Source organism: Nicotiana tabacum, chromosome 2 (genome assembly GCF_000715075.1).
Source record: "Nicotiana tabacum cultivar K326 chromosome 2, ASM71507v2, whole genome shotgun sequence".
Taxonomy (NCBI): Eukaryota; Viridiplantae; Streptophyta; class Magnoliopsida; order Solanales; family Solanaceae; genus Nicotiana; species Nicotiana tabacum.
The window spans coordinates 18,955,825-18,970,467 of record NC_134081.1 but is presented as its reverse complement, the minus strand read 5'-3'; the positions used below and the strand labels follow the sequence as shown (position 1 = coordinate 18,970,467).

Genomic DNA, 14,643 nt, shown 5'->3' with positions numbered 1-14,643 from the left:
AACCCGACCGAGCAAACCTGTTAGATTTCATTCTACCCAAACTCATCCCCGAATGGAGATAATACATATTTTCATTAATTAGATGAAAAGATGTTCATGTCTACAATACCAATTCATTTTCAATAGTTTTATCATTTTTAAAGTCTCAAATGGACAAATAATACAACCACAACATAACATATTTTGTCTTTTCCAGCACCAATACACAATCCACACTATATCTACGGAGCCTCTATAGATAAAGAAGAGTACAATGATAATGCCGGCAACAAGGCCCCGGCTATACCTCAAACAGAATACACAAAGAACAAAAGATTCATGACCTCGGGATGAAGTGGGGCTCACCAAGTCAGCTGGGAAGAAGGTGTATTGCTATCACTGATCAATATCTCCTGCTGTGGAACCACCTGCATTAATTTAAAGATGCAACGCCCCCGGCAAAACGGACGTTAGTACTGTCGAATAGCACTAGTATGTATAACTAAACACCCTCTCAATAGAATGATAAATAGTACAAACAAGATTATCATAATATCAATGAAAGCCTTAATCAACATCAAACCTTAATTTAGTATCAAGACAGTGTACAAATTTATTTCCGTATCTCACATTGAGAGATTTTTAGTATCGATATACCATTATCCACAATACCATTATTCACAGAACCAGTACCACCGCACTCTCAGCACGGAGTTCGATCACGACTCGGTCGGCTAGGCTATCTCATTAGAGACATCAACCACAATTACTCTCAATATCAATACCACCGTCTTTAACACGGAGTCCGATCACAACCCGATCGACTAGCCTATCCATTAGGGACATCGACCACAATCACAATTTCAATTACAATTTCCAGCACAATCACCACTATGTGTGCGGCATGGTGTCCGATCACGACCCGACCGGCTAGGCTGTCTTATTCGAGACATCAACCTTTTTATATCAATCATCGCATTTCATATTACTTTCAAATCTTTTTATTTTATTGGCGCTAATGGCCATAATTATAAGATCATTCTTGGCACGTTGGCCATATTTAGTATTTCATGCTCACCTTTTCAATTTCAAATATCATCATCATCATCAACAACAAATACAATTCAAATCAAGGTGTGTAGTACACATGTGAGCAATTTAGAGTCTAAGGCACATAGAGATACTTCACAAAATTTGGCATAATAGCCTTCGTTTGAACTTGACTTAAAGTCGAAACATTATTAATGCACAGCCCATATTTTAACACATCCTCAATTGGTAACATAACATGAATAAAGCATTTGGGATGCTTGTTGAACATATATCTTTCAAACCAATCTTACTCGGAATAGCCAATTTCATAATGAATCACTCGGGACTTACATAATTTACATGAATATCGTGGGATTCAATTCTAAGAGAAGAGTTTAGCCAACATACCTCACTTGAGCTTCCTTATACTCTAAATATTCCGGAATTCTTAGCAACTTCAATCTATTGTAGAAATATAACAAATTAAATCAAAATTAGAAAGATAATTATGGTTCTAGCTTATTTAAGCATGTTATCAAACACTATGTGTGCATAAGGTTTCAAAGTCCTTTTATGGAGGATTCCATCATCCCACAACCCAATCTTTACCATTCTTAGCTCAACAATCTTCCTACACCTTTTGATAGCACATGCATGTAATATAAACAACTTTCATGCCTAAATGTTCTCCTTTTAATTACCCATTTTCAGAAAATTTTAAAATTAGGGGTTAGGGTGTAGAATCTTACCTCTAGGATAAAGACCTAGTGAGTTTCCCTTCTTAATCTTCCAAAACTTGAGCAAGAATTGAAGAACATCTTCTCACTCTAGGGCACTCTCTCTCACTCTAAAATATTAGATTATATCTCTAAAATGGCCCAAAGAGTGTATTTAACGAAGTAGGGTCAGGTTTTAAAAAGTCAAAAATGAAGCTCCGGAACAGGTTCTGCGGTCGCATATGCGACTGCATAATGGTTATGCGGACCGCATATCGGTCACATAATCGGTGTCCAAAATGACCAAAAATATGCTTGTGTCTGCGGTCACTATGCGGTCCGCATAACTGTTCTGCGGTCGCATAGTGCACCACATAACAGTTATGTAGTCGTATAGTCGACCGCATAATTGCTTCCCACTGGACCAATTAACTGCTTCACTATGCGGCCATTATGCGGTCTGCAGAGTGATTCTGCGGTCGCATAATGGACTGCAGAAACGCATTTCATTGCCATACATTTTCCTTTACTTTTCGGTGCATTATTCAATCCAAAAAGTCCTCAAACACGTAAGCCCAATTCGGCACCACGAAACATTATTTTCTTTTATAAATTTTGCCGGGCTTTACACTTAAGTACTTTGAAATTTTTCGGGGTGTTACAACTATCATTCCTGGATACTGAATCCCAATGCTTCTAGGCCTTCATCTTGAAGGGGGGCAAACTTATGTGCAAAGTTCCATTTTTTTGGAAAATGTATGTTTTCTTTACCCACTAAGCCACTGGTGGGGGCAGCAACAAATCTGGCATACCAGCCACGGTCACGGTCATCCTCGGGGATGACTAATACCCTTTTACTTCTAGCCACGAGAGAAAAGACACATTCACGAAACAGCTTAGGAAGAGTAAAGATGAAGTAAGTGACGGAAGGTAAAAGGAGAGGAAACCAAATCCGACAAATAACAAAGGCATGCCACTGCCCTCCACACAATGGGACCGATTTGGCCAAGGCAAACATTAAAATAGCGACATAACTCAATGATCACTGGATCAATGAGAGGTTTAAACCCTAAAGTGAAAGGGTAGGTATAAACAAAAGAGAAACCAGCATGATAAGAAGTGATTCTTTAGTTGGCACCAGGAATTAAAACTGGAAATCTGGTTTCCAATAACATTCACGTCGAACTAAAGAAAGAAAACCAGGAGTGATCAGACTTGGGTAGTCTTCAGCAGGGTTAAGGGAAGTTATAGAAGAAACTTGATTTTTCATGGCTTCGCGATCTGATACAAAGAAAATCTCTTGAGGAACAATCCCAGAAATTGTAGGCTCACGCGTGGGTTCATTCTGATCCCTACTCTTAGAAGAAGATCTAGGGGTTAAAGGGCTCTAGATCTAGAAGATGGTTTGATGGAACTACTTTGAGAAGTAGAACTTCGAGCAGATAATGAACCAAGACTGCGGAGTCTTCCACCTCTCCTACTCCTAGTAGTGGCAGTAGAAGGAGCAAGCTCGTCGACGATCACAACTTTATGAGGGTCTGGTGTTGAAGAAGACATGTTTAGCGAAGAAAACACAGAGGAAAGATAGAGGAATTCGAAGGAAGGTTAAGGAGATGAATATAGCGAAGAAGAAGAAGGATTTCAAAAAATCAAATGAGATGAAGTATTTATAAGGAGAGGCAACCATCATCAAGGTTGATCATTATGAAGCGTCATAATAGAATTGTCACTTCATGATTGATACAACCACAGAAAAACCCTAAACAAATACTGAGAAACTGCATAACCAAGCAAGTTAAGCCACGTGGTATGAGCATTAAATGGATGTGATATACGGCGCATTGATTCTAAAAAGAGCATAATGATACTCGAGAAACGGCGGCAAAGAATTCCCGCCATAAATACTTACCACTTCCCGAATATTCAGTTGAGAATATTCAGAAAGTGGGGGGACTATCTGTATTAGTGGAAAAAAGGCATGACACGTGGACTATCAACGAGGTGACATGGCATGGTACGTGGACCATCAATATAGCGACAAGTAATGTCCTTAATTAGACGAGTTAAACAATGCAAAAACACACGGAAGGAACGCCCTCGGGGTTACACTGAGAAAAGAACCGGACCTGACAACTGTAAAAGGAGAAACATGAGTGGAATGAATAAAGACCGTTAAGAAGGGAAGATGCACGAACCTCTCATAAATAAGAAAGGGAAATCGGTATATAATTACGGTTACAGGAAATCCTCAGCCATAAATACTTTCGTTACAATTGTATATGGTAACGGGTAATCAAGGCAATTAATGTTATTAGTGAGCCCGAATACAGTAAGAAAATTGTTATAATTGTATGCTCCTATATAAGGACCAAAACCTTATTTATAAGGATAGAGGATTATTATTGAAATTTATGAAATCATTCTTTACTTTATTCTCAAGGTTCTAACCGCAATTTTAGGAGTGATTATCAATATATTTCGTACTTTTCTTTCTTTATCAATTATTTACATTCCATATTTTATTCTTCAAATTATTGAAAAAGTGAAGTAAATCTCAGTTATCAGTAACCCGATTTCTTCTTGGTATTGACTTTGACCGAGAAATTTATTTTTAGGTTAAGCAGTACGGAGAAAGGAATCGGGGTCAACTAATCACTTCTCGTCGCTTCAATAAATCTTTTCTCCGAAAAGTGAGGAGACTAGCTATGTACGAGTAAAATCGGGGATAATGTTATCCCTTATTTCTCAATAAAGAAACGAGAGGGAAGCATGATCTGACGCAACCTCGAGTGAAGTCAAAGAGTTCCTCGCTTCGGAGCCGGGGGAGGATGAACGGTGCATCGCGTGATCGGACACGACTGAACATCGAATCCGGACAGAGTGAGTTCCGGGACTAAGGAAAAAGAGAAACGGTTAAGCACGATGAGCAGGAAGCTGTAATATCCGTCCTCAACTGGATATTATGGGGCAAATCCCGTCCAATATCAACTGCAAATCGACATTTACTGAAAAGAGAAGATTTTTACCTTATTTAGACTTGTACTAGGATTGAAACTCCCCTACTATGTAAAGGAAAGAATTTTTATATCTTAAACCATTATTGGCACACATATAAAAGTAATAAAGTTCATTTTTGTCTTCTAATTGTTGTTCGAAGTGTTCTTCAGTTTTCCTTTTCTTTAGTTACAACCGAGCTCGTATCGAAGGCTCGATCGGAGCTAGTTTCAGTGTTCAGTTCAAAGCCAAGCTTAATTGTTCCATCGTATTTGGTTTGATCATTTTATCTCTCTTTAATTTCATTATTTGTTATTCTTAGATTATTCGTATTAAATTAAATCACGTATCCTTTAAACCGCGAACAAATTTAATTGTTACTTATTTTTAGGGTCAACAAAGTTCTTCATTACTTCGAATCTTGCGCAGTCATACCCAGCCTCTTCAACATATTTATTAGCTTCAGTGGGATATGTATCCTATACTACCCCTGCTTCACATAGTAATTGTGTACTTATTACATCAAAGTGTGTCTTTCTTTTTGCTTAGACTCCATAATAATTTTGCAATGGCTGCTTTATTTTACATTTGGACATCTATTACATTATTTCCACTAGCTGACTTAGGATAACATAATTTGTCACAAGAAACTAGTGCCTTCTTGGATATTTCAACACTACCTGTCCAAAAAAACTTCTTCATAATGTTTCAATCATTTTGAGAATCTTCTTTGGCAGAACAAACAATTGGAACAAGAATGTCAGAATAGAAATAATACACGTTTGATAAGTTGTGCACTTGTACTCTGCCCGCAAAGGATAGGAATTTGGCTATCCATGTTGTTATTCTAGCAATCAGCGTTTCATAAGAGATTGACATTACAGAATAGAAAACTTTTTTGTACTCAAAGGCACTCTAAGGTACCTTAATGGCAATTCACCCTCAACAAACTCAATTGTACTACTTCCTTAACCCCACCAAAATAAACTGAACTTTTGGCCACATTTGCAATCAGCCCTGATGCAGTTGAGAATTTCTAGAAATAGTCATAAAGTTGAGCGATAGATGTTATGTTACTCCTACATAACAAAAGTAGGTCGTCAGCAAAACTAAGTTGAATGAGTGTTAGTTTGGCACATTTCAGATGCTACTTGAAACCATTAGTAGTTTTCAATATCTTCAACATCCTACTAAAATACTTCATGACAAGCACAAAAAGAAAGGGAGAGAGGGGTCCCATTGTCTCAAACCTTTCTTAGCTTCAAACGTTATGGTAGGCTTTCCATTGATGCACTGTCTTAACACATGCCAGAATCCACTTTATGAATTTCTCAGGGAAGCATATATGAATTAGAACTTACTCAAGGAAAGGCCATTCTACTGAGTCATACGCCTTCTACATATCAATCTTCAACATACACCTCAAGGAAATTGCTTGACTTTTGTTTCTACTTTAAAGGGAAATAAGTTATATGCTATTGGGAAATATAGAAGAAGCTTTCACTTGACTCTATACAATAGGGTATATTCACTGCTAGAAATTCGATCAAAATCGACCGACAAAACCGATTGATATCAATCGATAACTGGCAAAAATTGATCGAAAAGCGACCTATTCGTAGCAATCGAAAATCATTAGGTCGATAGAGCTAACCGATTGACTTTGGTCAATCATTTAAATTCTCACACGACCCAAAAGAAAAAGGATGACCGAAAAAACCGTCCGAGTTCAGCCATTTTTTTAAAATTATGTAATTAAAAAATATACCATCTAAGAATCGAACTGAAATCTGTACCGTATCAAGATACTATTCTACCAGTAGACCATTGATGCTTTTAGTTTAAGACTTTTTTTAATTTTATGTATACTCTTAATTGCACTTTTGCGCGAAATAACCGACCGATTTTGGTCGCTTTTGTTAAAAAAAATAAAAATATCGACCGAAATTGGTCGATTTTTTTAAATGACCGACCGATTTTGATCGATTTTCTGAATATCAATTTTAATTTATTATAAATAAAAGACCGGCCGAAGTTTGTGTGTTCTTAAAAAATAAATTTCTCGAGACGCAAAAATAATTTTCTCCACTTTGGCGCCAAAAAAAGAAAAGATCGAATTCGGTCGAAATCATAAAAAAAAAAAAAGAAGTTATATATTTTCAAAGACCGGCGACTTCGACCAACCGAAGTCGGCCGTGGACGATTTTTTCTAGTAATGATCGCCACTTTAACGTCCATTTACTCGTAGAATAATTTAAAGAAAAAGGACGACCGAAAAAACCGTCCGAGTTCAGCCATTTTTTTAAAATTATGTAATTAAAAAATATACCATCTAAAAATCGAACTGAAATCTGTACCGTATCAAGATACTATTCTACCAGTAAATCATTAATGCTTTTGGTTTAAGACTTTTTTTAATTTTATGTATACTCTTAATTGTACTTTTGCGCGAAATAACCGACCGATTTTGGTCGCTTTTGTTTTAAAAAAATAAAAATATCGACTGAAATTGGTCGATTTTTTTAAATGACCGACCGATTTTGATCGATTTTCTGAATATTAATTTTAATTTATTATAAATAAAAGACCGGCCGAAGTTTGTGTGTTCTTAAAAAATAAATTTCTCGAGATGCAAAAATAATTTTCTCCACTTTGGCGCCAAAAAAAGAAAAGATCGAATTCGGTCGAAATCATAAAAAAAAGAAGTTATATATTTTCAAAGACCGGCGACTTCGACCAACCGAAGTCGGCCGTGGACGATTTTTTCTAGTAATGATCGCCACTTTAACGTCCATTTAGTCGTAGAATAATTTACAAGACTTACATGATAATTGTTGTACCAAACTGAGGGGCCGATCAATCCCATCGAATACGGGTTCGACCGAACTCAGTCGCTTTGGTCCAATCTATATATTTGTCTTAAAAATTCAATTGAATATGTATAAATTATTAATTTAGAATTCAGTAATTTAAAAGGATTAAAATCCTGAACCCATAAATTTCAAATCATAGCTCCATCTCTGACCAAACTTCGTACAAGTTTTCACACGTAGACACGGAACTCTGTGCGTATAGATACTGTTTTGTGCAATAAAAATTAAAATAATTGTATTGTGTGAATTCCTTATGGGATTGGGACTCCTTAAGGATCGAGTTTATTCTGCTTTCTGAATATATCAATGGTTTGTCCGTTTGTAGTTTATATCGACCGTCAGAGGCGGGGCTAAGATTTGAAATTTATGAATTCAAAATTTTAATTTTTTTAAGTTATTGAATTTTAAAATAATAATTTATGCATATTTAATAAAAAATTTAAGACAAATTATAAGATTTGAATCAAAGTTACTAAATTCGACTGAATTCATAACCAAAAGGCTAGGACCGTTTCATTAAACCATAATATGTATGACATTTAGTTCATTCTCACCACATGAGGTGATGCCTCAGCCCCATCAGAACTTAAAGAAAATCAGAAAAGCAATAAATAAGCAACAAAAGACATGCGCCCAAAGTTGCTTTCGATTCACACGGTGTTTATGGGCAGACCTACAGAAATGAAATGTGTGCATGGCAAAACCTATATGGGTCCTTTACATAATTAAAGAGTTAGAAGACAAGTTGAATAGTAAGAAAGTTCAATCACAAACCAGAACAGTGAGAGTTAACAGCAAATACAAGCTACATTAAAATACGAAAAAGATTAAAAATTCTTAACATATGTATGTGTATATATGAACAGGATAGACTAAAATATTTTGTTCATCTCAACTTTAAAATTAAAGATCTAAATTGGAGACAGATAGAACAGAGTAAGGGTGGCATGTGGGTCGGTCCCGGGCCTAAGTGAGCTAAGTGGGCCGGTCCCAATTTAAACGGACTTCGCGATTCCGATTTTGGTGGTCCTTTTGTAGGAACCGGCCCGGGACCGGGCCCACGAACTAATAGTCCCGGGCTAAGTGGGCCAGACCCGGGCTAAGTGGGCCCAACGGATATTTCTTTTTTAAAAAAAATAAAAAAGGTCCAAATATGCCCTTGTACTATACGAAATTGAGCACATTTGCCTTTAGTTAATATTTTAGCTCAAATATGCTCTTACCGTCACATAGTTGGTCCATATATGCCCTTAGAATTACACAGTTGGCTCGTATATGCCCTTTTCGAAACGGAATCCACCCAAACTAATTAGCTCTTTCATTAATTGTATTAAAGTGTATTACAAACACTATTTTCTTTTTATTAGTATTTGTTTTCTTTACCTATCTCTTTTCTTTCTTCTTTTTTCTTTTCTTTTCTTTTTTTTTCTTTTTCTTTCTCCCTTATCCGATTTCCTCCATACTGATGTCTTCTCTATTTTCGTCACCAATTTCACTTGACAAAACTCATGAATTCCAATTACTAAGAAGTTAGAGAGAAAAAAGATGGTAATAAAAATATCTAAGGCAATTCCTTGTAAATTATATTATAGAATTGTGAGCTAAATTTTGTAATTCAAATTTAAAGACAAAAATATTGTAAAGAGATATTCAAAGCAATGCGTTCTAATTTTATTTTAGCATTAAAAAAATATGGCAATATCTTTCTTAGTCTTCCTCCCCCCCTATGGAATACAACTTACATGGTACATTGAGAAGAAAAAGAAACTAATAAATATGTGCCAAAATACAACTTATATAATACATATTAATTTTTGTTCATACAAGTTACATGGTATCTCTTACAAACTTCATAAATCCATTAAGGACCGGAAGAATTTTCGTTGGTGGTGGCGAAAAAGAATCTTGGTCCTCACCACTTCCGGGCGAAGCAGAATCCTCCGCAAGTCCAGTTAGCATTTCTTCGTAAGCTTCGTCTACCTCTGGTTGTGATTCAGCAAGTCTAAAATTTCTTCTTTCCGAACGGATCCAATCTCTGAAAAGTACTGATTTTTCTAAGCTCTCCCTTATAGACGCTCTATAATTACCGAGTTGAAGTCTTGCTTGACTGAAAATGCTCTCTGATGCCACTGTTGAAGCTTGAATAGTTAAAATATCTCGGGCCATCCCTGAAAGAATCTGAAAGTATTTTTCTTTGTCCTTCCACCATTCCAAAATATTAAAGGAGCCGTCGGGATTCACTTCCTCAATTCTCTGTGATACATAAATTTCAAGCTCATTTAGTTGTGAAAAATTACTAGTAGTAGAACCTTAAGAACCCCTGAACCCCACCCAAGCACTAAGTGCTCTTACTCCCCCAGTTCTTTTAGATGATTGAGAATCAGAAGAAGAAGGAGTTGGAACATTTGGTCTAGTCTGATCTAATGCAACTTGATAAGCATTATAAATAGTTTCAGTATTTATTTTAATTGAGGCTATTGCTTTCGGAAGTTTAGACAACTCATTTTCTTCAAGTAGGATTATAAATTTTTCTAACCTTATTGTGATAATTTGTTGTTTTTCAAATTTTAATATCGCTCTTTACGGTTGTGCGAGGAAAACCTTTAAAAGTAGGATTATAAGTTTTTCTAATATAATGTACAAAGTTAGGGTCAGAAGGAAAACTATAGGGTAAGCACATAGCAATAATCACTTTTGTCAATTCTTCCCGATCGTTTTTTGGATCATAATATAAAATATCACCGGTAACAGTGTTAATTCCCGATTAAAATTGATTTGATCCGGTACTAGGGTCAGCCTGATTAGGAGTAGGTATACTTGCCCCCTCAGCCAAAGCTTTGGCACGAAGATATTTGACTTTATCTTGAGGGTGTATCAATATGTGTCTAGCCAAAGTTCCCGTCCCTTCCCCCCTCCCCCTCTCCCTCCCTCCCGCTTCCCCCAACCTCCAAAATATTTAAAAGTTAATTTTTTACCACAAGTTTTACACTTAGTCTTATTTTGTGGAATTAGTTGAGTAAAAAATAGTTAAACAATAGATGTTTCTGTCCGTTTGGTACGTTGTCTAGAAAAAGTAGGGGTAGTAACAGGAGGTTCAAACGGAGCATCATTTGGATTATCATTAGTTGGATTAACTTCAGGAGCAGGACTAGTGGGTGTATGTCATCCGGTTGCGTTTCATCAAAATCCATTTCCTCCTCATCATTTTCATCAATAGTTGGATTAGAATAAAGAGCATTCATTAATTCATGGTCTAATTGTTCACCAGCTCCAACATTATGGCAAAATTGACTCTCAATAAATTATAATAAACTATTATCACTATCAAGAATAGCAGGTGTAGGATGGGTATGGGTTTGGGTCGGGGAGCCGGGGGAGTGGAAGAGGAACAGATTGGCCATTAGATTCGCCACTCTCGAATTTTTCCTTATTTTTACCAAAAAGTTTTTTTAAGAAAGTCATCATAATTAATCAAATAATAGAAAATAAATAAAACAAACAAAACTATAATATTAAAAATTAAGAGTTGGAACGAGTTTACCGAATTGATGAACAATTTGTTGAAAATTAATTATCGTTGAAGACTTGAAAACTTCAATTCACCAACTTCACAATTATTTCACAAATTGTAACAATAAAGTAAGCAATAGTAGCAATTATAGAAGAAAATTAGAGAGAGATTGAGAGAGATTGATGATTTTTGTAAGAAAAATGAAAGAATGAGGGGGTATTTATAATTAAAAATAGGGAAAAGTATAATTATAAAAAGTTTGGGGTTAAAACAAAGTTTGGGAGGTTAAATGGCTATTTTGCAAATAGCCAACGACTATTTTGGCAGGCCAAATGGCTAGTTTTTAAATAGCCAAACGGGTAAAAATTTTTAAAAAAAAATCTGACCGTTGAGACCGTTTAGACCCGCCAAGGACCGGTCTGGTCTCGGTCTTGCAGTCTTTTTGTGAAGGACTGGTCCAGAAGACCGGGCCACCTCCACGGTCCCGGTTCTAACCAGTTAAGAATCGTTTAGGCCCAGAAGCCCACATGATCCGTGGTTCCGAGCCTGGACCGGCCCACGTGCCACCCTTAGAACGGAGAAAGTTAGCCCAAACATAAATATTTACAGAAAATTTTACCAGGTGGTTCAATGTTTAAATTTTATTTTCGTTTTCAAAAACTTTGTAAATATAAACAATCAGCCCATTTGTGCAAATCACCCTCAATTTCATAACATACAACCGTTGACCGTGATATTGAAGAGAGACAAGTATACCAATGGCTCTGAAAATTTATTTCTAACAACTAAGAGGATTTATTACAATAAGCAATATATTTCCCTACAAAAAGATAAAATAAATGAATGAGTATACATGACTAAAACGCGGAACACGACAAGAATCTAGTAGAAGATTATTAATTGCCTTTGAAAAATCAGCACACCCTTTATTTTCAGCCACAGTTATGGCTGAACCAGCTCAAAGAATATCTATTTTCAACCATCCAACTTCTGTTTAACTCAAAAAAGGTAATGTACAAAATTGAAAGCCTCTTTAAAATATCCAACCATATTCTAGCCATGAAACCAACCCCACCTTCATCTTCAGTATGGCAATTCATAAATTGCATCGGTGTAATTTCTTGGGACCACTTGCCACATTTCAAACCTAGTTGCAAAAATCTAATTGCATCAACATGCTTTCCACCATCTATTTTGGTGCTACGGACTCGAGCAGAAACAATCTCTGTACCTCCACAATATAAGTTTAAATTTGTGTACACATTACTCTCATTAGAGTTCACCTGTGGAATTACACTGAATTTGTTATTATAGTGAAAACACACACTATAAGTATTTGACATATGATTAACGATAGAGACCAAATCTTTGACTCGCTACATCACACCGTACTTGAGCAAAACCAATGCGAGATTTTTCAAGATCATACTCCACCCACACATTTTGCTGATGATGGTGACCAATAATATACGCCTCGATAGCTAGTAGCTCGGAATTTCCAAAAGTGAAGCAATGTATCGAGTCATTTTCCCGAATTTCACCGGGTACTCGATACAACAATCGCTCGCCCAAAACCGTTATTTCCGCCCCCCGAAATACTAAACTCACCGATGGTAATGCAGGTAACTTCGTTGCGTTAACAGGTACACGATAACACAAGTCCATTGCACCTTGAAAAACAAAATCTTGATCCTCAAGAACCTTAAGAGTTGCCTTAGTTTGATTCAAAAACTCATTCCTTAGTGCAGTATAAGCTGGACCAAGTAGGAATGTAAATTGGGTACCCGAATCAACCATGGTTTGACCCGCTCCGGTATGGTCGGGTACAAATACAGATTTTGGTATTGAAAGTAATTTATCCGAAACTTTAATACCTTCAAGTTGAACAGTATATGCTACTCTATCAAAATAAGGCAAAGGAAGTGAAATTTCCACCAACGGCGTGTAATTTAACGGCAAAACCCAAGTAAAATTAGACTCACCAAGAAGTAAAACGCCGTTAAAATCCGAACCCGAAATGCAATACGAAAACTTCTTAAACCCCATTTGTGAAACAAAAGAGAGTGCTCCACGGTTCATACCCATTAACCCGGTTGTCTTTGAATCTTCATCCGAATTACTACTGAAACCCGAATCCATGCACCCGAATATAGTACCCGAAAAATTCGACCCCCCAATATTAAACGTATCCATAGCTAAATTTCCTTCAGAAGATGAAGCATCTGCATAAGAAAGCACAGCATGACATAAATTCTTGGAGTCACAAGAAGCTGGTATAGAGAAATCTTGTGTTCGGGTCGTACAAGTTGGTGATGAGCAAGAAACGGGTCGGTAAGAAACTGACCGGTTCGGGTTGAAAACGGGTTGGTTGATTCGGGTTGAGTTGCAATGTAGCCATGAAAGTTCACTGCCTGTGTCAAGTACCATTGTAACATTCTGTGGAGGTGTACCTACTGAAAGAGAAACTGTAAGAGTTACATTGTGTGTAAATGGAAGCTTGTTTGAAGATCTAGGGAAGGACCCAGATGGCATTTCTTGAGTTTTTAGTGCCAAAATTAACGTTGATGAATTATTTTGGGTGTTGAAAGTGGTAGAGGAAAAACATTTCAGGGGTTGGTACAGTAAGAACAAGAAGTTCAGAAATATTCTGAAAAACAAGAGAAGTTTCATTGATATGATTGTGAATTGAATGAAGGGAAAGAATAATGTTGAGCTAAGAAAAATGGACAGAAAGTGAGAGAACAGGGAAGTGTTATTTGTGAAAGAAGGGAGTAAGATGTGTGTTGTGAGTTTTGGAGACAGAGGCTATGTAAGAGGAATAAGGAATCTGAAGTTTCTATGGTGGTGGTGGGCTTTTAAGTTCAGGTTTAATGTTTGGGGAAAAAAATCTTGAAGTAAATTTGGTTACAGCTAGGTGCGGATTCATCAATATACCTTCAACCAAAATCTGTTAGCTATGTCACTACTAATGTATATATATAGTTAGATATTTTTATAACACTATTTATATATAATAGTTATTCATTACTATAAAAGTTATTTTTTTCTCGAAATTAATTTTTTGTGTTATGTTATAATATAATTCCTCTGTAAAAGTACTTCACTATAGCAATCAAAAATAATCAGAATAAACGAGACTGTTATAGAGAAATTTGACTGTATACAAATATTTTTCAAACTCCGTGTACTGATGACCCCGCTCTTTACGACATAGGTCCACCTCTACATCAAACTGCTTGCGTTAGTAAATAATATTATATATATATATATATATATATATATATATATTGAATCTTTACAATTTTTTGTGTCTTTTTTTTTATATTTGAAATACTTTTTAAAAAATCCTAATTCCGCCACTAACTAATACTCCCTCCGGTCCACAATAAATTACTATTTTATTTTTTATTTTGGTCCAAAATAAGTGTCTATTTATATAATCAAAAAAGAATTAATTTTATTTTTCTAAAATTTACCTTTATTTATATATTTCAATGTGTCAAGACAATAATTAATTAAAATTAATTTAGTAAATACA

The 14,643-nt window shown here is 35.9% G+C and overlaps 1 protein-coding gene across 1 annotated transcript; it reads right to left on the bottom strand.

Annotated features, from left to right (window-relative positions):
- Window positions 1-11,791: 11,791 nt before the first annotated feature.
- LOC107810268 (aspartic proteinase PCS1-like) lies at window positions 11,792-13,583 on the bottom strand. The gene is made up of 2 exons (XM_075231455.1): window positions 13,450-13,583; window positions 11,792-13,327 (listed from the first exon to the last, which is right to left on the bottom strand). Exons 1-2 carry the CDS (start codon window positions 13,538-13,540, stop codon window positions 12,453-12,455), a joined length of 966 nt encoding a protein of 321 aa, XP_075087556.1. The 5' UTR covers window positions 13,541-13,583; the 3' UTR covers window positions 11,792-12,452.
- Window positions 13,584-14,643: the final 1,060 nt, after the last annotated feature.